We start from the raw sequence: 23,568 nt of genomic DNA, 5'->3' as shown, positions 1-23,568 counted from the left end.
AAACCCTTTGTGCTCGACACCGATGCGAGCAACACAGGTATTGGGGGCGTGCTTTCCCAGGTGGTTGATGGCGTGGAAAGGGTAGTCGCGTATGGCAGTCGGGTGTTGTCTCCAGCGGAGCAACGATATTGTGTCACCCGTCGGGAACTGTTGGCAATTGTCTATTTCATCCAACAGTACCGGCCATATCTGTACGGTCAGCGTTTCACCGTCCGTACAGATCATGCGGCACTACAGTACGCCCTGCGAGTTCAACAACCATCGGGACAATTGTCTCGATGGTTGGAGGTTCTCCAGGACTTTGATTTTGAAACCACGTACCGTAAGGGCGTTCGCCACACCAATGCGGACGCTCTGTCGCGCATGCCAACCACCTCCGAATGCGCATGCCTCCTGGGGTCGGGTCGTTGCAGGCATCCGGCTGAAATATCTGTTCCGGTCTTGGCGGCCGCAGACGACGCAGCGTCGATGACGAATTCGATCGCACAACAGGGATCAGATTCCCTGTTGGGGTTGCCTGTCACTGAATGGGGGCGCTTGCAGATGGAGGATACCTCCCTCCTCGCGTTGCGTCGTCGCGTCGGGGAGGCTGGACGGGGGAGGGGTGATGCCGACGCGTGGGAAATGCTCACGGGTCTGCTGATGCATTGGGACGGGAAATCCCATCGACACCGGCTGGTGGTCCCTTCGGGGTTACGGGGTAAGGTGGTGTGGGCCGCTCATGAGCGCCTCCTCCACCTGGGGACCCATAAGACCCTCGCCTTGCTCCAGCTTGATTTTTTTTGGCCGGGCATGACGAGGGACGTCGCAGATCTGTTGGGGTCATGCCCTCAGTGTGCGCAGCGAAAACCACCAGCACGGGAGTCAAACCCGCCTTTGCAGTCTATCAGTCTCCAGAGTGAACGAACTTGTCGCGCTGGATATTCTGGGCCCATTCCCCGCCACCCCCAGGGGAAATAGATATTTGTTGACCGGGGTGGAGTACTTCACGCGCTGGCCTATGGCCTGGCCCCTGGCCAACCAGTCGGCAGCAGCCATCGTGGAGGCCTTTGTCCAGGGATACATCCTGGACAAAGGTGCTCCGGAGCGGCTGCTGACCGACCAGGGCAAAAATTTTTCCGGCAAATTGCTCCAACAGGTCTGTGAGCTCCTGGGCACGAAAAAAATTCGTACCTCTCCCTATCACCCGCAAACTGACGGGATGGTCGAGCGTCTGCACCGAACCATCACGTCTATGTTGTCACAGCAGGTTTCGGACTCACAGACCGATTGGGACTTGCAAATTCAAGGGGTCCTCGCAGCATACAGATTGGCCCCCCATGCTGCGACGGGATTTTCCCCCTTCTTCCTCATGTATGGCCGCGAACCTGACCCACCTGTTCGGGCCCAGCTGCAGATCCCCGCGCCGCAGGGAAAAACTAAATTGGCCGACCATGTTAAATTTAACCTTGCGAAATTGACAGAGGCGCGGGATGCGGCCATGCAAAATTCCGACATGCGTCAGAAAGCTAATGAGCGCCTCAGAATGGGTCGCGCGCACGTGCTACAGTAGAAGCCGGGAGACAGGGCATGGCTGCACTGTCCCCAGGTACCACTCGCGACCTCCTCAAAACTGGTGCAGCCGTGGCGGGGCCCCGTCGAGGTGGTTGAGGTTGTGCGCCCTCAGTGCGTGCGCATCAAATGGGGGAAGCGCCGGTGGTTTGTACACCCCTCCAGACTGAAACCCTTCGTTGCGGCGCGAGTTCCGACTCCACACACGTGACCAAACATGTGGGGGGTCGACCGACTCAAAGGGTCCGTCTCCGCTGCTCTCACCTGACGTGTTGCCGGCTGTCCCGCCCCCAGGTGCACCAGGAATGACGGGCTCACGCCCGACAACCCCGACGGGGGATGCCGAGGGTCTCGCGACATCGAGAACAGACCCACCCGGAAATGGACAGTTGCCACCCGACGGGCCGCCATCCGGGGTTGCCCCGTGTGACGGGCCAGCGGCAAGGACGCGCGCAAGAATGCGCAGACTCTTGTGATGAAAAAAAAGAATTTTTTTTTTTCCGTGTCATATTCACTGTGTGCTGCGTCGGTGGCGTGTTCCTGGCACATTGGATCGTACGTATGTTGTGTTCCTGGTGTGTTGTGTGTGTGCTGGGGTTCCCACCTGGCACATTGGATTGTACATATGTTGTGTTCCTGGTGTGTTGTGTGTGTGCTGGGGTTCCCTGGACATTGTATATACGTTGGTTTTACGGTATTCGTATTTATTCGGGGGTGGGGTGCGTTGGGTTGTTTTCCCTTCTGGCTTTTCTGGTTATTGTTGTTGTTCTCGTTGCGTTATGGTTCAATAATTGTGAGGCACACGCGGGGTCAAAGGGTAAATAAAACTTTTATTGTTGATTGATGCAGCCGGGACGGCTGCGGGCTATGTAGGGGGGGGTGATGTAGGGGTGTTACGGAGGGCCAGTATACATGGGATCACACGGGAAACAAACACAGTGGGCGGGGCTCCATGAGCACACGGGGAGGCGCTCGCAACGACGTCCGCACCAGGCAGCCTGGGGGGCTGGCCCGGAGTGTGATCCCCCGGGGGGCCCCACCCCTCAGCGGGGGGTTGGGGATAAAAGGGGATGAGCCGGAGGGCTCGAGGCAGAATGTTACAGCTAAAGGCGTGAAGACCCAAGATCATCTAGCTAGAGCCCTGGACTCCCCTGGAACGCCGCCCTTGTCAGGGCCGCGCAGGACCGAGCCAGCGGCGTGGTCCCGAGAACCAGAGTTAGTGCTCTGGGACTCCGGGTACCGTAGCCCGACTCACCAGTGTCGGGCCAGATAGACTCCCCTAGCTCTTAGCGGAGGACTAGGAGGTAGGTTAGAGATAGCTAGCAGTGTATTCCCAGCTAGCCGGGTGAGGGGGCCGATACCCCCTCTAGTATTGTATGACCGCGGTTGTAACCACTGTGCGGAATAAATACGTGTGCCTCAACCCCGAGTGTCCAAGCGTCCTCAACGGTACTACACACTTACACACACCTACACACACACCTCTATACACTTACACACACCTACACACACCTCTATACACTTACACACATACACACACCTCTATACACTTACACACACACCTCTATACACTTACACACACACCTCTATACACTTACACACACACCTCTATACACTTACACACACACCTCTATACACTTACACACACATACACACACACCTATATACACTTACAAACACCTCTATACACTCAACAACAACCGCCATTCGCCACTAAGTGGCGGTGACGTCACCACGACGCTTGTGCCAGGCTATGTGCACCATGTGCACCACCCACGCACCCACTCGCCGATTTAATAACCTACCCATCCGCTCACCCACCCACCCACGAACCCACTCACCCACCCAATCACCTCCCCACTCACCCACCACTCATTAACCCACTCAACCATCCAACCACTCACTCAAATATCCACTAATTTACCCATTCACCCATCCAACCACTCAATTATACACTCACACACAGACTCACGAACCCATTCACCCAATCACTCATTAAAAAATCCACTCACCCACGTTCTCATTCCCCACTCGCTCAATTACCCGCTGACCCACCCAAGCACGAAATCATGTATCCACCTCCCTATTCATTGAATTACTCATTCAACCACTCATTCATTCAAACTAACTCACTGACCCGCCCACTCACTCATCCACCCACCTAATCATTTACCAACTTAACCACCCACTGACTCATTAACACATTCACACATCCACCAATCTACACACTGAATTACCCACTCATTCATCCACCTACCACACACCCACCCACTCACCCACCCATTCACCCTCCCACCCACTCACTCACTTTCCCACTCACTCTCCCACCCACACCCACCCACTCATTCATCCACTAATTTACCCACGCACTCACCCACCCACCCACTCTCACTCACCCACTCACGCACCTCCTCACCCACCCACTCACCCACTCATGTACTCACTCGGTCACCTACTCACCCACTAATTCAATGATTCACCGACTCATTCACTCGCTCACCCACCCACTCACCCATCCACTCACCCACCTACTCACCCACCTACTAACTTACCCACCTACTAACTCACCCACCCGCGTATCCACCCACTCACCCACCCACTCGCCCACTTACTAACTTACCCATCCACTCACCCACCCGCCCACGCACCCACTCATCCACTCACCCAATCACCTCCCCATTCACCCACCACTCATTTACCCACTCACCCATCCAACCACTCACTCAAATATCCACTAATTTACCCATTCACTCATCCAACCACTCAATTATCCCCTCACACACAGACTCACGAACTCACCCATTCACTCATTCAAAAATCCACTCACCCACGTACTCATTCCCCACTCGCTCAATTACCCACTGACCCACCCAAGCACCAAATCATGTATCCACCTCCCCATTCATTTAATTACCCATTCAACCACTCATTCATTTAAACTAACTCACTGACCCGCTCACTCACCAACCTAATCATTCACCAACCACCAACTTACTCATTAACACATTCACACATCCACTAATCTACACACTGAATTACCCACTCATCCATCCACCTACCACACACCCACCCACTCATTCACACACTGACCCACTCATTCAATTACCCATCCACCCATTCAACCACCTACCATCCACTTACCCAGGTACCAACTCATCCAATTACCCACACACCGATGCACTCATTCATCCACCACCTACCCACCCAACTTGCCACTCGATTTTTGTGTACCCAGTTGTACTGTTTGGCGGACAGAGGCAGGGGAACTTAAGATACTCGACCATTTTGGGACCTCCTTTGCCAGTACCAAAATATACTAATAGGGGTTTTCCCCTTTTTTCTGGCAACATTTGACTGCAAGTATTGTGGTTAATGTAAGCATGATGCCTTGCAAAAGGTGTCAGTTTTGTTGCCAGAAAAAAGGGGAAAAACCCTATTAGTACTCGACCATTTGTTTCAACTGCTGGGCCAGAAGGTGGAACCAGCAATCTCTCTATTGCCAGTGAATTTTACGAGCCATTGCATCACAGCAGCCCCCTCCAGTATTTAATGTTTAACGAGGGTCTCTCTCTCTCTCTGCGTGTACATCAGGGTAATATATATAGGGTAATATATAAGGCAATCTGTGCACAAGCGCCACCCTCCCTCAGCATTTCGCTTGGGAGATCATCTCTGCCCGGTGCCTTTCCTGGTCTCAGACTCCGGATCGCCTTCAGTACTTCCTCAACAGATGGCACCTCAGCCAGCCACTCACAGGGGGTGACTTCCTCCAATATTTGAGGCACCGCAGCCTCAGCAGGGTTATCCCCACTTTGTGCCATGATGTTTTCCTGGCTGAGAGATTTTCCCTCCCCCAGGACCTCACACACACCTCTATACACTTACACACACACCTCTACACACCTACATACACCCCTCTATACACACCTCTATACACTTACAAAGAACCCCCGTATAGCCTTTAACAGACTGTTGGGGCAAGTGCTGTTAGCGAGCACCTATGAAGGCCGGAACGGTACACGAGGGGGTGGGTGGCCAGCACCACGCCCGACCGCCTTTGTCTCCCTAGTGACAATGTTTACACACCGCACCAGGTACTCATTTGAGGCTGAGTCGACCTAGGGGAGGCCCGGGACCAGTTCAGATAATCGTCACTGGTGTTGGCCGTGAGCGGGAATAGAACTCGTGTCGCCGGGTTCATAGCGCAGCGCGCTAACCGCTGCACTATCGCTCCCCACTTACACACACATACACACATACACACACCTCTACACACTACACCTCTACACACCTCTACACACCTCTACACACCTCTACACACCTCTATATACTTACACAAAGACAAAGATCCCCCGTATAGCCTGAACAGACTGTAGGGGCAAGTGCTGTTAGCGAGCACCTATGAAGGCCGGAACGGTACACGAGGGGGTGGGTGGCCAGCACCACGCCCGACCGCCTTTGTCTCCCTAGTGGCGATGTTTACACACCGCACCAGGTACTCATTTAAGGCTGAGTCGACCTAGGGGAGGCCCAGGACCGGTTCAGATAATCGTCACTGGTGTTAGCCGTGAGCGGGAATCGAACCCGGGTCGCCAGGTTCATAGCGCAGCGCGCTAACCGCTACACTACCGCTCCCCACACACACCTACACACACCCACCTCTATACACCTACACACACACACCTCTATACACTTACACACACCTACACACACCTCTATACATCTAAACACCTACACACACACCTCTATACCCTTACTCACACCTACACACAGGAGGAGGTGGTAGTGCAGGAACGAAAGGGCCTGGCTCGTGTGGCGAACGCGATCCGTGCGCTCCTCCGCAGCATGATGCTGTTTTGTTGCGACCGGTCGACCGCACAGTTGGGGTGATGGAGGTGGTGATACACACCACATACACCACAAACACCACACACCACTCGCACCACACACACCACTCACACCACACACACCACACACACCACACACACCACACAAACCACACACACCACTCACACCACACACACCACTCACACCACACACACCACACAAACCACTCACACCACACACACCACTCACACCACACACACCACTCACACCACACACACCACACGCACCACACGCACCACTCACACCACACACACCACACACACTACACACACCACTCACACCACACACACGACACACACCACTCATACCACACACACCACTCACACCACACACCCCACTCACACCACAGGACCTTTCCCCCTTGACCTCCTGCCAGCGGGCGTTCGACACTTCACGTGGCCTCAAGGTGCACTTGGCCTGGCACAAGCGTCGTGGTGACGTCATCGCCACTTAGTGACGAATGGCGGTTGTTGTTGTATAGGTGTGTGTGTGTAGGTGTGTAAGTGTATAGAGGTGTATGTAGGTGTGTAAGTGTACGGAGGTGTTCGGGTGAGTAACCCTGGCAGCGCAACGCTGCTGGCGTCTCGTGCTGCCGCCTGTACCGCGCCTTGTTCACCAGAGGGCATCGCCTACCCACGGGTTGTGTGGCGTCAGGGTGAGAAGTGGAGGGTGGGGGGAGGGGTCCGGGGATGGGGGGGGCTGCTGCTGCAGCGCTCAGCAAGGGGTCGTGCTTGGTGCACCACTGCCAATTCTTTATTGCATCGATCTGTCTCATTCTTTGTCTCTGCTTCTATTTCCTTGCGCCCGAGTATGCACCGCTACTTGTGGTTCCCTCTCTGTATTCATTGGAGAGCCACATCCAAACCACTAAATCTTCTTGTTTCTTGTGTGAAGCCCTCTCCAATATTTTATTTGATTTCTGCAAAAGGGCTGCTGCCATGACTGTGGAATGGTTGTCACGATTGACTTAAAATGTCGCGGTTCGATCTCCCAGCCTGGCCTTGAAAACATTGACCAGGATTCTTACAATTCCCTGTTTTTGTCCACCCACAGTCCATCAGTGGGTCGCGTGCAATGGGCTAAATGGCGAGTACTCCCACCTCTTTCAAGACATATGGTCAGTGTGGAAAAGTTGGCCAAAACATACCCACCGGATCGGCACTCTAGACCTCCCTCTAGTGGGGGTTCTTTCACCAGCAGTTGCATGAGCAAGTAATTGCAGGGCTGCACCATTAACCTCACGTGCACAACAATAATCTGGTTTACGTCCATTTCAGAACTCCTTGATCCAGACCCCAACATCCCAGTGCTGCAGGCTCAGTGCTCTGCATCGGTGTTACCATTACGCCGTTGCTCCTCTGCAACCCCGTGCCACCCGTTGCCGCGTGTAACGTCGCTGCGCCCTGTGCACCGCACGTGTCCCCAGCCCCTGCCGCTGCTCCGCCGGGACACCGGCTTGATGCTGACGATGTCTCAGGCGCAGGCCGCCTGCCTCCTGGCCAACGCCTTCTTCTGCACGTTCCCCCGGAGCAACGCCACCGGAACCCGGAGCGAGGACTCTGCCTGCCCCGACATCAACGTCAACAGGTGCAGCAGCAGCAGCCCATCACTGTGCATTACACACCGAACACCGTGTGTCATGCAGTACACACACACAGATGCAATGCTCTCTCTACGTGTAATAATCCTTCTGAGACGGCTTCGGAATCGGTCCTCTTTATTTTCACTTCCACAATACACTTTACTCACACACTCTCTGTTGCTGGCAGACAACAGAGAGCGGGCTGACTTCACACCAGTTCCCACCGCGCACGTGGCACCCAGAGCCCCCGTACGCGCGTGGCTCTGTTCGTTCCCCAGTCTGCTCCCGATCGTTCTCTCTCACTCTCTCTTAATCCTTCCATCACGTGGTCCCCCCAGCCAATCCTCCATGGACAGCCTTGACCATTCTCGATGGTTCCCTGTCAATCCCGGGACCACGCCTCTCATCCGGCTCCCCATTAGCTGGGGCCCCGAATGGCTAGGCCAATCACTCCTGATGACATGCCGTGATCACGCCGGGGTCATGCTCCCTATCTCAACCCTTATTGGCTACAAAGCAGGACCGGCAAGCCAATCCCCACGTGAACCCTCTATGGCTGTTATTACATATGTAGAGTATTTCTTGCTGTATATGTAGCGTCGGAAATGCAAAGCACACACCACCTGTAGTTGCGGGCACGAGTCGACAGGGGGTGCCACCCTGAGTTAGAGAGAGAACCGGGAGCGTTGAGAGGCCGAGTTCCCCCGCCCGACCCCAGGTGAGGGGTTGGGGGGTTATTCCAGAGCCACCTCTACTGTGTGGTGGACCGGCTACCACACAGCAGCACGAGTCGGAGGAGTGAACGGATGGTTCTCCCTATGCGGGCCAGACTCCCTCGCTTCCTCTTCTCCTCCTGCATCATCACCTGATCCTCTTTCCTTGTCATCTCTTTCTCCACCATCTTCTCCACCAATGTCTCCTCCACCTGCACCACCATCTCATCCTCCTGCTCCTTCGTCCATACCTCCTCTGTCTCCCCCCTCATCTCCTCTTCTTCCTGCACCACCAGCTCTTGCACCAGGGTCTCCTCCTGCACCACCAGCTCCTCCACCAAGGTCTCCTCCTCCTGCACCACCAGCTCCTCCACCAGGTTCTTCTCCTCCTGCACCACCAGCTCCTCCACCAGGGTCTCCTCCTTCTGCACCACCAGCTCCTCCACCAGGGTCTCCTCCTCCTGCACCACCAGCTCCTCCAACAGGGTCTCCTCCTCCTGCACCACCAGCTCCTCCACCAGGATCTCCTCCTCCTGCACCACCAGCTCCTCCACCAGGGTCTCCTCCTCCTGCACCAACAGCTCCTCCACCGGAGTCTCCTCTTCCTCCACAACAACCGTCAGCCATTTAGGCCTGGGCAAGCGCGGAGGATGGGGGCAGCGCCGCCTCCGCTCTGTAAAGAGATGCGCACGACACCGTTCCAACTTCCTGCTACAGCAGAGATTGCACTCCCCCCCCCACCATCAGTTAACCCTGGGGAGGCATGGGGGTGCTGTGATCCCCCATAGCCCCACCCCTCGGAGAGGATTCTTATAAAAGGCGGGGAGCCAGAGGGCTCGAGGCCAATGTGTGAGAAGCTTACCATTGAAGACTGAAGACCGGCAGAACAGGCCCTGGAACTCCCCTGGCTCGCTGTCCTTGTCAGGGCCGAGCAGGGCAAGTGGCGCGGCCCCAAGAGCTCCAGGACCGCTGCTCTTGTAAGAGCACGGCCTGGTTAGCTGGGTGCCGGGATCCGTGCTTGACCAGGGCCGGATCAGATAGCCTCCCCTAGCACTCATAGCGGAGGACTGGGAATAGGAGAAGTCAGGGGATAGTACTAGGGGTGTTTCCCATTGAGTACGGGTGAAGGCGCCGTTACCCCTTCAAGTAATGTTACCGCCTTTTGGTTAAATAAAAGAGTGTGCCTCAACTACGTCGTCTGTCTCCCTGATAACTCACTACACTTGTATAAGTGTAGTGTATCGTGTCGTGTATAGTGGAGTGGGTAGGTTAAACGTTGAGTTTTATAAGGGCACCACGGGGTGACCAGCCCCTCCACACCCAGCCCCACCCCTCCCACCCAGCCCCACCCTCCCCACCCAGCCCCTTCCCTCCTCCCCCAGCCCCTCCCCACCCTCCCCCAGCCCCTCCCCACCCTCCCCTCTCCACCCAGCCCCACCCCTCCCACCCCCACCCTCCCCTCCCCATGCACAACAGACAAATAATCCCTGGTGGGCAGTGTGGAACCTGTTGTTCCTACCGGTATAAAAGTGGGAAATATCTGAACCGGTCCTGGGCCTCCCCTTGGTCGACTCAACCTCAAATGGGTACCTGATGCAGTGTGTACACATCACCACGAGGGAGACAAATGCGGCTGGGCGTGGTGTTGGCCACCCACTCCCCTGTGTACTGTGCCAGTCCTCATTAGGCGCTCACTAACACCACTTGCCTCAAAAATCTGTTAAAGCTATGAGGGGGATCTTTGTCTTTGTACAGTGGCATTGGCTACATATAAACTGATGCTTTGAACGGAGTTCATAATACAGCACGGCCTATGTGTAACGCATCATATACCGTGTACACAACACCATGAAAGTGTGTGCCGTATAATACAGAGTAAAGGAGCATAGCCTGTGCACGTACTGCAGCGTTACTTTGAACTGAAACGTGGCATGGCCGTTATGTGTAGAACAGCATTTCTTGTGTATATGTAGTGGGTTCCCACGGAGACTGGAGACGTAGCTTAGAGGCAACACGGTTTATTTAAATCTTATAACATAAGCCCCTTTTACTCCCACTACTTGGGGAGGTATGGCCTCCGGGCTAACGTGCCCTATCACTGGGGCTACGGGCTCTGAGTCCTCCGACTAAGGGTGGCCTAGGGGAGGCTATGCTGACCCGACCCAGCCAAGGTGCGGGTCTCGACCACTGGTCCGTGCTCGGCCCCGCCGCTTAAAAGGACGTCGTGTCCCAGGGTCCCGGGGTCCCAGGGTCCCAGCCTAGCCGGTCTTCAGTCTTCAGAGCACTGCCTCAGGCCGTCCTGGAGTCCGTCTTTTATACCCACCTCGGGGACTCTCCACCCCCGGAAGAGGAGATGAGGGGGGAGACAGAGGAGGTATGGACGAAGGAGCAGGAAGATGAGATGGTGGTGCAGGTGGAGGAGACATTGGTGGAGAAGATGGTGGAGAAAGAGATGACAAGGAAAGAGGATCAGGTGATGATGATGCAGGAGGAGAAGAGGAAGCGAGGGAGTCTGGCCCGCATAGGGAGAACCATCCGTTCACTCCTCCGACGCGTGCTGCTGTGTGGTGGCCGGTCAACCACACAGTAGAGGTGGTGGTGGTTACGGATCGTTGTGAACCACAACCACTATCACCATACCCACCACACACACCCTGCACCCATTCACCCCCCTGTGATACCCACCACCCACCGCACACCGCACACCACACACACCCTGCACCCACCCACCCCATGATCCCACCCCCACCACATTCCACACAAAGGGTTAGGGGTTTAGAGGGTTAGGGATTTATAAAGTTAAGGGTTTAGAGGTTTCAGGTTATTTCAGGGATAAGGGGTTTAGAGGTTTAGGGATTTCGAGGGTTATAGGGTTTAGGGGTTGAGGGGATTCGAGAGTTAGGGGTTTAGAGGGTTAGGTGTTTAGAGGATTAGGCTATTTGGGGTACGGGGTTTTAGAGGGTTAGGGTTTTCAGGGTAAAGGGATTTAAGGGTAAAAAAGTTTAGATGGTAAAGGGGTTTAAAGGGTTAGGGGTTTATAGGGTTTTGGGTTTACAGTGAGGGAAAAAAGTATTTGATCCCCTGATGATTTTGTATGTTTGCCCACTGACAAAGAAATGATCAGTCTATAATTTTAATGGTAGGTTTATTTGAACAGTGAAAGACAAAATAACAACAAAATCCAGAAAAACGCACGTCATAAATGTTATAACTTCATTTGCATTTTAATAATGGAAATAAGTATTTGACCCCTCTGCAAAACATGACTTAGTGCTTGGTAGCAAAATCCTTGTTGGCAATCAGAGGTCAGACGTTTCTTGTAGTTGGCCACCAGGTTTGCACACATCTCAGGAGGGATTTTGTCCCACTCCTATTTGCAGATATTCTCCAAGTCATTAAGGTTTCAAGGCTGACGTTTGGCAACTCAAACCTTCTGCTCCCTCCACAGATTTTCTATGGGATTAATGTTTGGAGACTGGATAGGCCAGTCCAGGACCTTAATGTGCTTCTTCTTGAGCCACTCCTTTGTTGCCTTGGCCGTGTGTTTTGGGTCACTGTCATGCTGGAATACCCATCCACGACCCATTTTCAATGCCCTGGCTGAGGGAAGGAGGTTCTCACCCAATATTTGACGGGACATGGCCCCGTCCATCGTCCCTTTGATGCGGTGAAGTTGTCCTGTCCCCTTAGCAGAAAAACACCCCCAAAGAATAATGTTTCCACCTCCATGTTTGACGGTGGGGATGGTGTTCTTGGGGTCATAGGCAGCATTCCTCCTCCTCCAAACATGGCGAGGAGTTGAGTTGATGCCAAAGAACTCCATTTTCGTCTCATCTGACCACAGCACCTTCACCCAGTTGTCCTCTGAATCATTCAGATGTTCATTGGCAAACTTCAGACGGGCATGTATATATGCTTTCTTGAGCAGGGGGACCTTGCGGGCGCTGCAGGATTTCAGTCCTTCACGGCATAGTGTGTTACCAACTGTTTTCTTGATGACTATGGTCCTAGCTGCCTTGAGATCATTGACAAGATCCTCCTGTGTAATTCTGGGCTGATTTCCTCACCGTTCTCCACGAGGTGAGATCTTGCATGGAGCCCCAGGCCAAGGGAGATTGACAGTTATTTTGTGTTTCTTCCATTTGCGAATAATCGCACCAACTGTTGTCACCTTCTCACCAAGCTGCTTGGCGATGGTCTTGTAGCCCATTCCAGCCTTGTGTAGGTCTACAATCTTGTCCCTGACATCCTTGGAGAGCTCTTTGGTCTTGGCCTTGGTGGAGAGTTTGGAATCTGATTGATTGATTGCTTCTGTGAACAGGTGTCTTTTATACAGGTAACAAGCTGAGATTAGGAGCACTCCCTTTAAGAGTGTGCTCCTAATCTCAGCTCGTTACCTGTATAAAAGACACCTGGGAGCCAGAAATCTTTCTGATTGAGAGGGGGTCAAATACTTATTTCCCTCATTAAATGCAAATCAAGCTATAACATTTTTGACATGCGTTTTTCTGGATTTTGTTGTTGTTATTCTGTCTCTCACTGTTCAAATAAACCTATTAAAATTATAGACTGATCATTTCTTTGTCAGTGGGCAAACGTACAAAATCAGCAGGGGATCAAATACTTTTTTTTTCCTCACTGTAAGGGTTTAGGTTAAGGGTTCAGTGGGTTAGAGGTTTGGGGGTTTATGGGTTAGGATTTTAGAGGGTGATGGGTTTAGACCGTTATGGTTTTAAGGGTAAAGGGGTTTTGAGGGTTGGGTTTTAGAGGGTTACAGTTTAGAAGGATATGGGTTTAAAGGATTCTCGGTTTAGAGAATTAGGTGTTTAGATATTTTATGGGGTTTATTGTTAAAGGGGTAGTGGTTTAGAGGGTTAGGAGTTTATAAGGTTTAGGGGTTTAGAGGTATCGGGGTTTCAAGGGTTAGTGATTTACAGTGTTGGGGGTTTAGTGGTTTGAGAGTTGAGGGTTTAACACCTAGACTTTCACAACTAATATTGTCCATAATAAAGTTTTTTTTTGGGTTAGTCTCCAACACTAAATGGCACTTTTTGTTGATGTGACAAATTTTACTAATTGACTGTTTCGGGTGGTGGTTGGTTTAACGACATGTTTATATTTACATAATCTAACAAAAAAAAACCTTTATGGGTTTAGAGGGTTCCGGGTGTAGTGGATTATGTGTTTAGAGGGTTAGCATTTTAGGGGCATAGGTGTTTTAAGGGTTAGGCTTCTAGAGGGTTCGTTCTTTAGAGGGTTGGGGTTTAAATGTGTTAGGATTAGGTTACAGATTTAGGTTTTTAGAACGTTAGGGTTTTGAGGGTTAGGATTTTAGAGGTTGAGGATTTAGGAGGTTATGAGTTCAGAGGGTTAGGGGTCTAGAGGGTTAGTTCTTTAGAGGGTAGTGGTTTAGATTGGTTGGTATTTAGAATGTTAGGGATTTAGGGTTTTAGAAGGTTAGGGTTTCAAGGATTAGAGGGTTAGGGATTCAGAGGGTTTAGAGGGTTTGGTTTTTAATGGCTTAGACGGTTAGGGTTAAAAGAATAAGGGGTTTAGAGAGTGAGGGTTTTGGTGGGTTAGGGTTTTAACGGTAAAGGGGTTGAGGGTTAGGGGTATAGGAATTTAGAGGGTTAGGGGTTGAGATGGTTAGAGTTTTGGGGGTTTAGAGGTTAAGCTTTTAGAGGGCGAGGGGTTTAAAGATTAGGGTTGTAAGGGTAAAGGGGTTGAGAGGGTTAGCGGTTTAGATGGTTATGGATTTAGATAGTTAGGGGTTTAGAGGGTTTTAATTGTTCGAGGTTTAGTGGTTAAGGTCTCTGTGCGAGTCCAACATGTTTGTATGAGTCTATGGTAAGATAAAAAGAGTTCAGTTTAATTAGTATATTTCGAAACAATTTGTTTACCTTTCCTGTGATGTTTTTGTATTGTATATTTGTTGTTATTTTCTGACCCACCCGATTGGACGTCTGTGAAAACAGATCGTTATAGCTCATCAGATTCATCCAGTATAAATAAATATTCAAATTAAAAATCTATTGATCTCTGTGTGCGAATCTATGGATTTCTGTGTGAGTTTTTGGGCCTTTGAGTGTATGGATCTCTGTGTGAGGCTATGGGTCTCTGTGCATGTCTATCAGTCTCTGTGAGTATGGGGTCGCTGTGTGAGTCTGAGTGTTTGTAGGAATGTATGGGTCTCTGTTGGGGTCTATGGGTTTCTGGGTATGGTTGTTTGTGCGAGTCTTACATGCACAAATTTAACTTAAAAAGGCCATTGAGGGTTGCGGAATTCAAGTTGAATATTAAGTTCCTCGCAGTGCAAGCCAGCTCTCTAGTCGTGTCATTAAACATCCCCTTTAATTCTTTATAATAATAAAATAGACTTACTCCAGGAAAACCACACTGAGTCACAGTCGGGTCCTGAATAGTTTTTTTTTTAAGTTTTCGACGAATGAATGATGAGTTCTTACACAAGTGGGGGAAACCGGAGCACCTGGAAAAAACCCGTGGGGCAGCACTTTAAACCGTATAGGCAAAGATGGCGATTATCCCACTTTCTGTACTGCCTTCTCCTGGCCAGCCAGCCAGGAGAAGGCACCTGGATGCCCACGGGAAGGGGGTTTCACAACATTCACTGTGTGATCCACTCACCCTTGCTGCCTTCCACTGCTGGATCACAGGCTTGCAACACCACCGCCTGGCGAATAATAGTAATAATTAAAAGTTTTATAGCGAGCACAAGAACGACTCAGAGGCATGAGGAACCACAGCCGTGCAGGAAGGAAGCCACGTGGTGAGCCAGTACCAACAATTGTCCAAGCTCTGCGGTCCTCTATGGAGGCATTATGCGCTAATTAATGACGAGTGTTTATACCAGTGGGGGAAACCGGAGTACCCGGAGAAAACCCATGCGTGCGAGGGTGAAACACTCTATCCCTGTACAGGTGAAGATGGCGATTAGTCCACTTGCTCTACTGCCTTCTCCTGGCGAGTCAGGTTATGGCACCTCGACACCCACGGGAAGGGGATTTGCCAACATCATTGTGCGGTGATTCACCAGCCCTCGCTACCTTCCACAGTGCTGGATTAGAGACGTGCAGTACCAACACCAGGTGGATGATAACAATAATAATAACTTTCTACTTCTAACTTGATAACAATAGGCGAAAAATAACAACAGGCAAATGATAACGACAGGCGAATGAGAACAGTAATTATTATTTCCACTTAGAACTTGATAACAATAATTATTTCTACTTTTAACATAATAACAATTATTTCTATACTGATAACGTGATTACAACAATAATAACAATTTCTACTTTAACTTAATAACAGGCGAATGATAACAGGCAAATGATAAAAACAGGCTCCACAAATCTGGCTGTTGCCTAATGAAGCTAGTTGTAATTACTGGCGAAACGTCGTACTCAGATTGTAAATGTTGTGGCTTGACTCTCCAACACACCGTGAGTTGTACTAGTTACAAATTGGCATGTTCTGCGTACGTGACAACCCTTACTAGTTGGCTGTGTCGGGTGGTGGTGGGTTTTAACGACACATTTATATATTTATGCGATCTAACCCAAAAAAGAAACCTCTTATTATTAGGTTTTTTCGGTAAAGTCACGTAGGTAAAACATTAAAATTAATAAAAGTAAAATAAATAAAAAATCACGACGTTTCGGAGGCAACACAAGCTTCCGTCTTCAGGTGGAACCGTCACAGCCACGACAGCTGTATCAAGTAAATGAGAAATTGCAGGAGCTACCACTCCGTTTATATAATGGTTGGAGAGGGGGGGGGAAGGGCCAAGTACAGCACACTTTTTAAATTCTTTATATTAAGTTCGCTTGCTTGCGTGCTTGCTTGCTTGCTTAGGACCGTGCAAATCTTTCGGTCGTTTTTTATTAAATCCTTTATATTAAGTTCGCTTGCTTGCGTGCTTGCTTGCTTGCTTAGGACCGTGCAAATCTTTCGGTCGTTTTTTAACCCACTTCCCATGATCCAATCGAGCTGACATTTTCCACACAGACTCGTTGTGCCAGACAATTAATGTTCGTGAAAAAAAATTCCCAAAATTTTACACTTTTTAGGCAAAAAAATAATATTTTACATATATTCAAAAGAACTCATTCTTGGCTTTGGCTGAACGTCACAGTATAAGAGCCCAGAGCGTAACCCCTCCACAGGCCGTGGCGGAGTAGCGCAGTTGGTAGCGCCCTCGCTTCCCATGCCAAAGGTCGCGGGATCGATCCCCGCGTCCTCCACAGGCGAATATATTTTTAAATCCTTTATATTAAGTTCGCTGCCACACATATAAAGGATTTATAGTGAAAAACTTTGTTTTTACGGGTTATACTTATTATTAATATGGTAAGGTGAGGCTTAAGAGGGTGAGCCTTTGTTATGGAGAGGTACGGTTTGTGACTCAACCTGTGACAAGGAGACAACAACTAAACATGGTAAACCTGTAATAGTTGTCTGTCAAATAAGATTGGCCAAATAAGTGTAGTTAAATCTTTTTTGCATGTGAAGTACCGGTGAAGACACTTGACGCCGAGGTGGAGGCACACGGATATTTATTCAACAAAGCTCGTATGTGACATACAGCACTGGAGGGGGTATCGGCCCCCTCACCCGACTAGCTAAGGATACTCTTCCTAGCTAAGTCCTAGCCTGCCTCACAGTCCTCCACTACTGGGCTAGGGGAGGCTACTTGGCCCGACACTGGTAAGTCGGGCCGGCACCCGGAGTCCCAGACCAGCTCTTAGAAGAGCACCGGCTCTGGCTTTCGGGACCACGCCGCTGGCTCGGTCCTGTTCGGCCCTGACAAGGACATCGAACGAGGGAGTCCAGGGCTCTATCTAAGACGTCTTCAGTCTTCTTAGTTAACTATAACATAACTGCCCCCGAGCCCATATAACGTCCCCTTTTATACCCAACCCTCCTTGAGGGGTGGGGCCCCGGGGGATCATAACGCCAAACCAGCCCCCCCCAGGGTGTCTGGCTCGGACGTCGCAGAGGGCATCTCCCTGTGCACACACGTAGCCCCGCCCACTGTGTTTCTTTCCCATAGACTGCCATACATAACGGCCCTCTCTCTAACATCCCTACATCACTCCCCCCTACATAGCTCGCAGCCGTCCCGGCTGCCAACATACAGAATGACAATAAAAATGAATTTTTACCGTAACCGCGCGTGTGCCTCACTAACTTTCAACAATAACAAGAACGGCAACAAGAACACAACCAAAAAAAAATGCAACAGCAAGAAGAGAAAACAACCCGACGCACCCCCCCTTGAATAAATACGAATTCCGTAAGAACAAGCTATATACAATTTGCAGCGAAGCCACCATACACACAACAGCAGGTGAGCACAACGTATGTAAATTCAATGGGCAGGGAACACACCCCCCCACACAACACACAATGAACACAACATATATACACATCTTGCGGTTTCACAACAGTCTGCGCATTTTTGCGCGTGTCCTCGCGGCGGGCCCCTCACACGGGGAAACCCCGGGTGGCGGACCGTCAGGTGGTAATCGTCCGTCCCGGAGTGAGGCCTCCTCTGATGCCGCGTGACTGTTGGTATCCCCAGAAGGGGTGGTCGGGCGTGAGCCCGTCAGTCTCGATGCACCTGGAGGTGGCACGGCCGGCAAGGCATTAGGTGAGCGCGGTGGAGACGGACCTAGTGAGTCGGTCGACCCCCCACACGTCTGGCCACGCATGTGTGAAGTGGGTTTGTGTACCGCGACGAAGGGTTTCAACCGAGAGGGGTGCACGAACCATCGCCGCTTCCCCCATCGAATGCGCACGCACTGTGGTCGCAAGACCTCGACCACTTCCACAGGGCCCCGCCACGGCCGCGCCAGCTTAGGGGAGGTAGCCAGGGGTACTTGGGGACAGTGCAACCATGCCCTGTCCCCCGGTTTCCACTGTATTACATGCGCCCGACCCAGCCTGAGGCGCTCGTTCGCCTTTTGACGGAGGTCCGAGTTCAACCTCGCAGCATCCCGCGCCTCTGTTAATTTAGCCAGATTAAATTTGACGTGGTCAGCCAATTTAGTTTTTCCTTGCGGGTCGGGGATCTGCAGCTGGGCGCGAACAGGCGGGTCGGGTTCGCGACCGTACATAAGGTAAAAGGGGGAAAATCCCGTAGCTGCATGGGGTGCCATCCGGTATGCCGCCAAGACCCCCTGAATATGCAGGTCCCAATCAGTCTGTGAATCTGAGACCTGCTGTGCCATCATTGACGAAATGGTGCGATGCAGGCGCTCGACCATTCCGTCAGTCTGTGGGTGATACGGGGAGGTCCGAATTTTCTTTGTGCCTAAGAGGTCACAGACTTGTTTAAGTAATTTGCTGGAAAAATTTTTACCCTGGTCGGTCAGCAGCCGTTCCGGAGCACCTTTGTCCAGGACGTATCCCTGAACAAAGGCGTCCACGATGGCTGCTGCCGACTGGTTGGCAAGGGGCCAGGCCATGGGCCAGCGCGTAAAATACTCGACTCCTGTCAGCAAATACCTATTGCCCCTGGGGGTGGCGGGAAATGGGCCCAAGATGTCCAGCGCGACAAGCTCATTTATTCTGGACACCTTGATTGATTGTAAAGGCGGGTTAGACTCCCGTGCCGGCGGTTTCCGTTGCGCACACCGCGGGCATGAACTCAAAAGATCCCCAACATCCTTTGTCATACCAGGCCAAAAAAAATCTAGTTGTATCAGTGCAAGGGTCTTTAGAGTCCCCAGATGTAACAGGCGCTCATGCGCGGCCTACACCACTTTGCCTCGCAACTCAGAAGGGACGACCAGCCGATGTCGCTGTGATTTGCCGTCCCAATGCATGAGCAGACCCTGTACCATTTCCCATGCACCCGAATCACCTTTCACCCACCCAGCACCCCCGACGCGACGACGCCACCCGAGGAGGGAGGTATCCTCCATTTGGAGGCGCCCCCACTCAGTGACGGGCAACCCCAACAGGGAATCCCTTCCCTGTTGTTCGATCGAATTATCAGGCAGTGGTTCGTCGTCGTCGGTGGCTGCCAGGATCGGAACCGATGCGTCCCCTGAAGGTCTGCAACGTCCCGACCCCAGGAGGCATGCACATTCCGAGGTGGTTGGCATGCGTGACAGAGCGTCCGCGTTGGTATGGCGAACGCCCTTACGGTAAGTGGTCTCAAAATCAAAATCCTGGAGAACCTCCAACCATCGAGACAACTGTCCCGATGGTTGTTGAACTCGCAGGGCATACTGTAGTGCCGCATGATCTGTGCGGACGGTGAAATGCCGACCGTACAGATATGGGCGATACTGTTGGATGAAAAAAACAATTGCCAACAGTTCTCTACGGGTGACACAATATCTCTGCTCCGCAGGAGACAACACCCGACTACCGTACGCGACCACCCGTTCAACGCCATCAACCACCTGGGAAAGCACACCCCCAATACCCGTGTTGCTCGCATCGGTGTCGAGCAAAAAGGGCTTCGAAAAATCAGGGTAAATCAAGGGAGGGGCTTTCACCAGGGCGTCCCGAAGGGAGCGGAACGCAGCCTCCTCCTCTTGACCCCAGTGGAACCGAACCCCTTTAGATGTTAAAGCGTGCAGGGGTTTAGCAATTGTTGCAAAATCAGCAACAAACCGTCGATAATACGACGCGAACCCAATGAAACTCCTGACCTCTCCCACCGAGGTGGGAGTCGGCCAGGAGCTGACACACTGCGTTTTGGCGGGATCGGTAGCAATACCTGAGCGTCCCACGATGTGCCTCAAATAACGCACCGAATCACGCAACAAATGGCATTTTTGGGGCTTGAATTTCAAATTAGCAGCCCGCATCTTTAGGAAAACCGCCCGCAACCTCTGGAGATGTTCATCAAAAGTTTTACCAAAGACGATAACGTCATCCAAATAAATGAGGCACGACTCCCATTGCAGTCCAGCCAAAACCAATTCCATTAAACGCTGGAAAGTTGCCGGCGCTGAGTGTAAGCCCATCGGCAACCGGTTGAATTGAAACAAGCCGTGCGGTGTACGAAAAGCAGTTTTAGGCTTTGACTCATCATCCAGAGGAAGCTGCCAGAATCCCGAAAGTAAATCGAGTGTGGAAAAGAATCGCGCTCCCGCCAAGGCGTCAAGCGATTCATCCATCCGAGGGAGCGGGTATGCGTCGGCAACCGAAATTTTATTAAGACGCCGGAAGTCAACGCAAAACCGCAACGAACCGTCCTGCTTTTTAACCAGGACGATCGGCGCTCCCCAAGGGCTGGTGGAAGGAGAAATGATGTCTGCGGCCAACATGTCATCAACAGCCGATTAAACATGGTCCTTTTCGGCGGGACTCAACCGAAACGGATTTTGGCGAATTGGCGCGCTGTCACCCGTGTCAATATGGTGACGCAGCAAGTGAGTGCAACCCAAATCATATTTATTTCGACTAAAAACGTCGGAAAATTCTCGCAGTAGTGTTTTAAGTTGTTGACGCTCTGAATCGGACAGGTCCGTCGATCCCGCACAAAGCGCCTCGAGCCACCCTTCATCGCTGTCCGAATGCGGTCGCGACGCAGGGACAGTGTTGACGCGATTTACGGCGGGTTCCTCACACGGCACCGGCGTTGCGTGAGCAAGCACGGTCCCCTGTGGGACCACCACCGTCCGCGAGCCCACATTTAGGACCGCGATGAAGGGTTCACCATCCCCTCTCACTATGGTCTGGGCCGGAAGTAAGTCAGGTCCACTAACCCCGGCCCTAGACGGTCCCAACAGTACCCCTTGTGCCCCAGCACCCTTAACGAGGGGCCGCCGAAGTTTCAAGGGTACCAACATTTGCGTCCCCGGAGGGACGCGTACCGTTCTCTCCACGAACGCCGGCACCGTCGCGAACGCCGTCCGAGTCGCAACCGGTGATGGCAGAAACGCCATGCGTCTGCCCGACGGAAGCTCTATGCAACCCTGGTCGATCAAAATTACAATCGGCATTTTGGCCAGGAAGTCCGTCCCCAGCAGGCACGGAACCGCCAGCGAGGAAGAAACAAAAATCGGCCCAGACAATTTTATTTCCCCGATACAAATTTGGGCACGAATTTGTCCGATGATGCCAAGTGAGCCCCCGTTAGCCGCATAGAATGGTATGTTAACTGGCATCAAGGGACGACTCCGGACAGGGAGAATATTATAAATTAATTCCGAAATAATAGTCGCCGATGCTCCCGTATCGACCAGGATGCGCACTTCAACCCCGTCGATATACCCCACAACGGCCGACGACCCCGACGATGCGGCAACCACACGATCGGCCAGCACGGACCACTGGCCGGGTTCGATATGGGTACCCGGAGTGGTGCGTGATGGTGCGATGGTGCGTGATACCGGCCCCCCTCTCGTCGCGGTGTTTGAGTGCGTGACGGGTGTGTGTGTGGGCCAAACGTGTGGGGTGCCGCGACTCGCCGGTTTTTGATGGTGGAGCTTGGGATGAGGCCCGTCGTCCCGGTGAGGTGTCGTCCCGCGCTGACGAGGAGAGCGGCACCCCGAGGCGACGTGGCCCCGGACGCCGCAGTTAAAACACCGTGGGAGCGGCGTCGGAGGTGACGAATGGTCGGAACGGCCCGACCCGTCCTGGCCCGGCCGTGCACTCGTCGCCTGTTGCCGTCGGTGGTCGACGGCGTAGAGTTCCTCCGTCGGAAGGGTGGCTGCAGCCACCGCACGCCCCGCCGATGCCCTGCTGGCTTTCCGCCGGAGCGACAGGAGGTTTGCGTGGAGGAGCCGCGCCGCCTGGAGCGATGTCATTTCCGCGTCCTCCTGTGCGACGACAGCGATGTCAAGGTCGTCAGCCAGGAGGAGTATTTTCTCCGTCACCATAGCGTCGATGCCGTCGTCATCCATACGGGGGAAGGCCGACTTGGCCATCGCCAGGAGGCTCGTTCGGTACGCCAGGGGCGACTCCTTTTCACCCCGCTTGCGGTCGTAGAACTCCTGTCTGCATTCCGCCGATGGTCCGTAGACCCCTCCCAGCAGCTGCAGCGCCATCGGTAACGTCGCCCGCCTCTCTTTAGGTGCCGATGTGAGGGCTGCGAGCGCGTCGCTGTCGAGGAGCGCCGGCAGCGCGCAGAGAGCCTCCTCGTCTGTCCACCTCGCCATCTCTTGATGGGCGAGGAATCGCCTGCGGAACCCGGCCCAGTCCCCCTCCGCGCCGACGAACTCTTTCAGCGGGGGCAGCCTCTGATGGAGTGCAGCGGTCGTTGTTGATTCCCGCGGGCGGATGTCACCTCCACTTGGCTGTGCGTCGGTACGAGCGGCCGATGGAATCGCCTGTCGCGGTGGTGATGACGTCGTGGCTTCAGCGACGGCGATGCCGGAGTGGATGTTTAGGCTGGCCACGCCCCGAACAGCTGCAGCGTCGATGGCGGGAGATTCAAACTCGGGCTGCTCCGAAATGGCGGGAAGGCGCCCTGGTCGTTGGGCCGTCTCGCCCCGTGCTGAATCACCGGCCCCCAGCCGCGTGATGGACTCCAGCGTGGCGGCAGCGGCGTATAACAGCTCCGCCAGCCTCCCGTGAGCCAGCCGCAATGCGTCTGACTGTGATCCTCCTTCACTCGGATGCCCCGGTAAGGAGACATCAGGCTCCGGCTGCACTGTGGCTTGTGTAGCCGTCCCGGGCGTTTCGATCTCGGCAGTATCTTCTTCTTGCGGTACTTTGGCCCGCGTTGTCTTCCGCGTGTCCATGTTCGAGTTTTACTTCTGACACCAGTTGAAGTACCGGTGAAGACACTTGACGCCGAGGTGGAGGCACACGGATATTTATTCAACAAAGCTCGTATGTGACATACAG

At 52.7% G+C, this 23,568-nt stretch overlaps 2 protein-coding genes across 2 annotated transcripts in view; both read right to left on the bottom strand.

Moving 5' to 3' along the window:
• Nucleotides 1-23,568, bottom strand: part of LOC133361349 (oocyte zinc finger protein XlCOF6-like) — a gene marked incomplete at its 3' end in the record, with an annotated part of 68,528 nt that overhangs the window by 14,604 nt on the left and 30,356 nt on the right. The gene's annotated exons all lie outside the window — the stretch shown is intronic.
• LOC133361293 (golgin subfamily A member 6-like protein 25) lies at nt 8,139-10,043 on the bottom strand. Its single transcript, XM_061580228.1, has 2 exons — nt 9,596-10,043; nt 8,139-9,406 (listed from the first exon to the last, which is right to left on the bottom strand). Exons 1-2 carry the CDS (start codon nt 9,789-9,791, stop codon nt 8,772-8,774), a joined length of 831 nt encoding a protein of 276 aa, XP_061436212.1. The 5' UTR covers nt 9,792-10,043; the 3' UTR covers nt 8,139-8,771.

The sequence above is a fragment of the Lethenteron reissneri genome, chromosome 72 (genome assembly GCF_015708825.2).
Source record: "Lethenteron reissneri isolate LAM-NWPU_2019-01 chromosome 72, ASM1570882v1, whole genome shotgun sequence".
NCBI classification, from domain to species: domain Eukaryota; kingdom Metazoa; phylum Chordata; class Hyperoartia; order Petromyzontiformes; family Petromyzontidae; genus Lethenteron; species Lethenteron reissneri.
This window is presented reverse-complemented; position numbering and strand designations above follow the sequence as displayed.

Bases quoted from the DNA above. Each gene is read 5' to 3' on its own strand.
- LOC133361293 (XM_061580228.1), bottom strand. From the start codon at position 9,791: ATGAGTGCTAGGGGAGGCTATCTGATCCGGCCCTGGTCAAGCACGGAT. The intron at 9,407-9,595 runs GTAAGCTTCTCA...ATCTCTTTACAG, and splicing joins CCGGTCTTCAGTCTTCAATG to AGCGGAGGCGGCGCTGCCCC.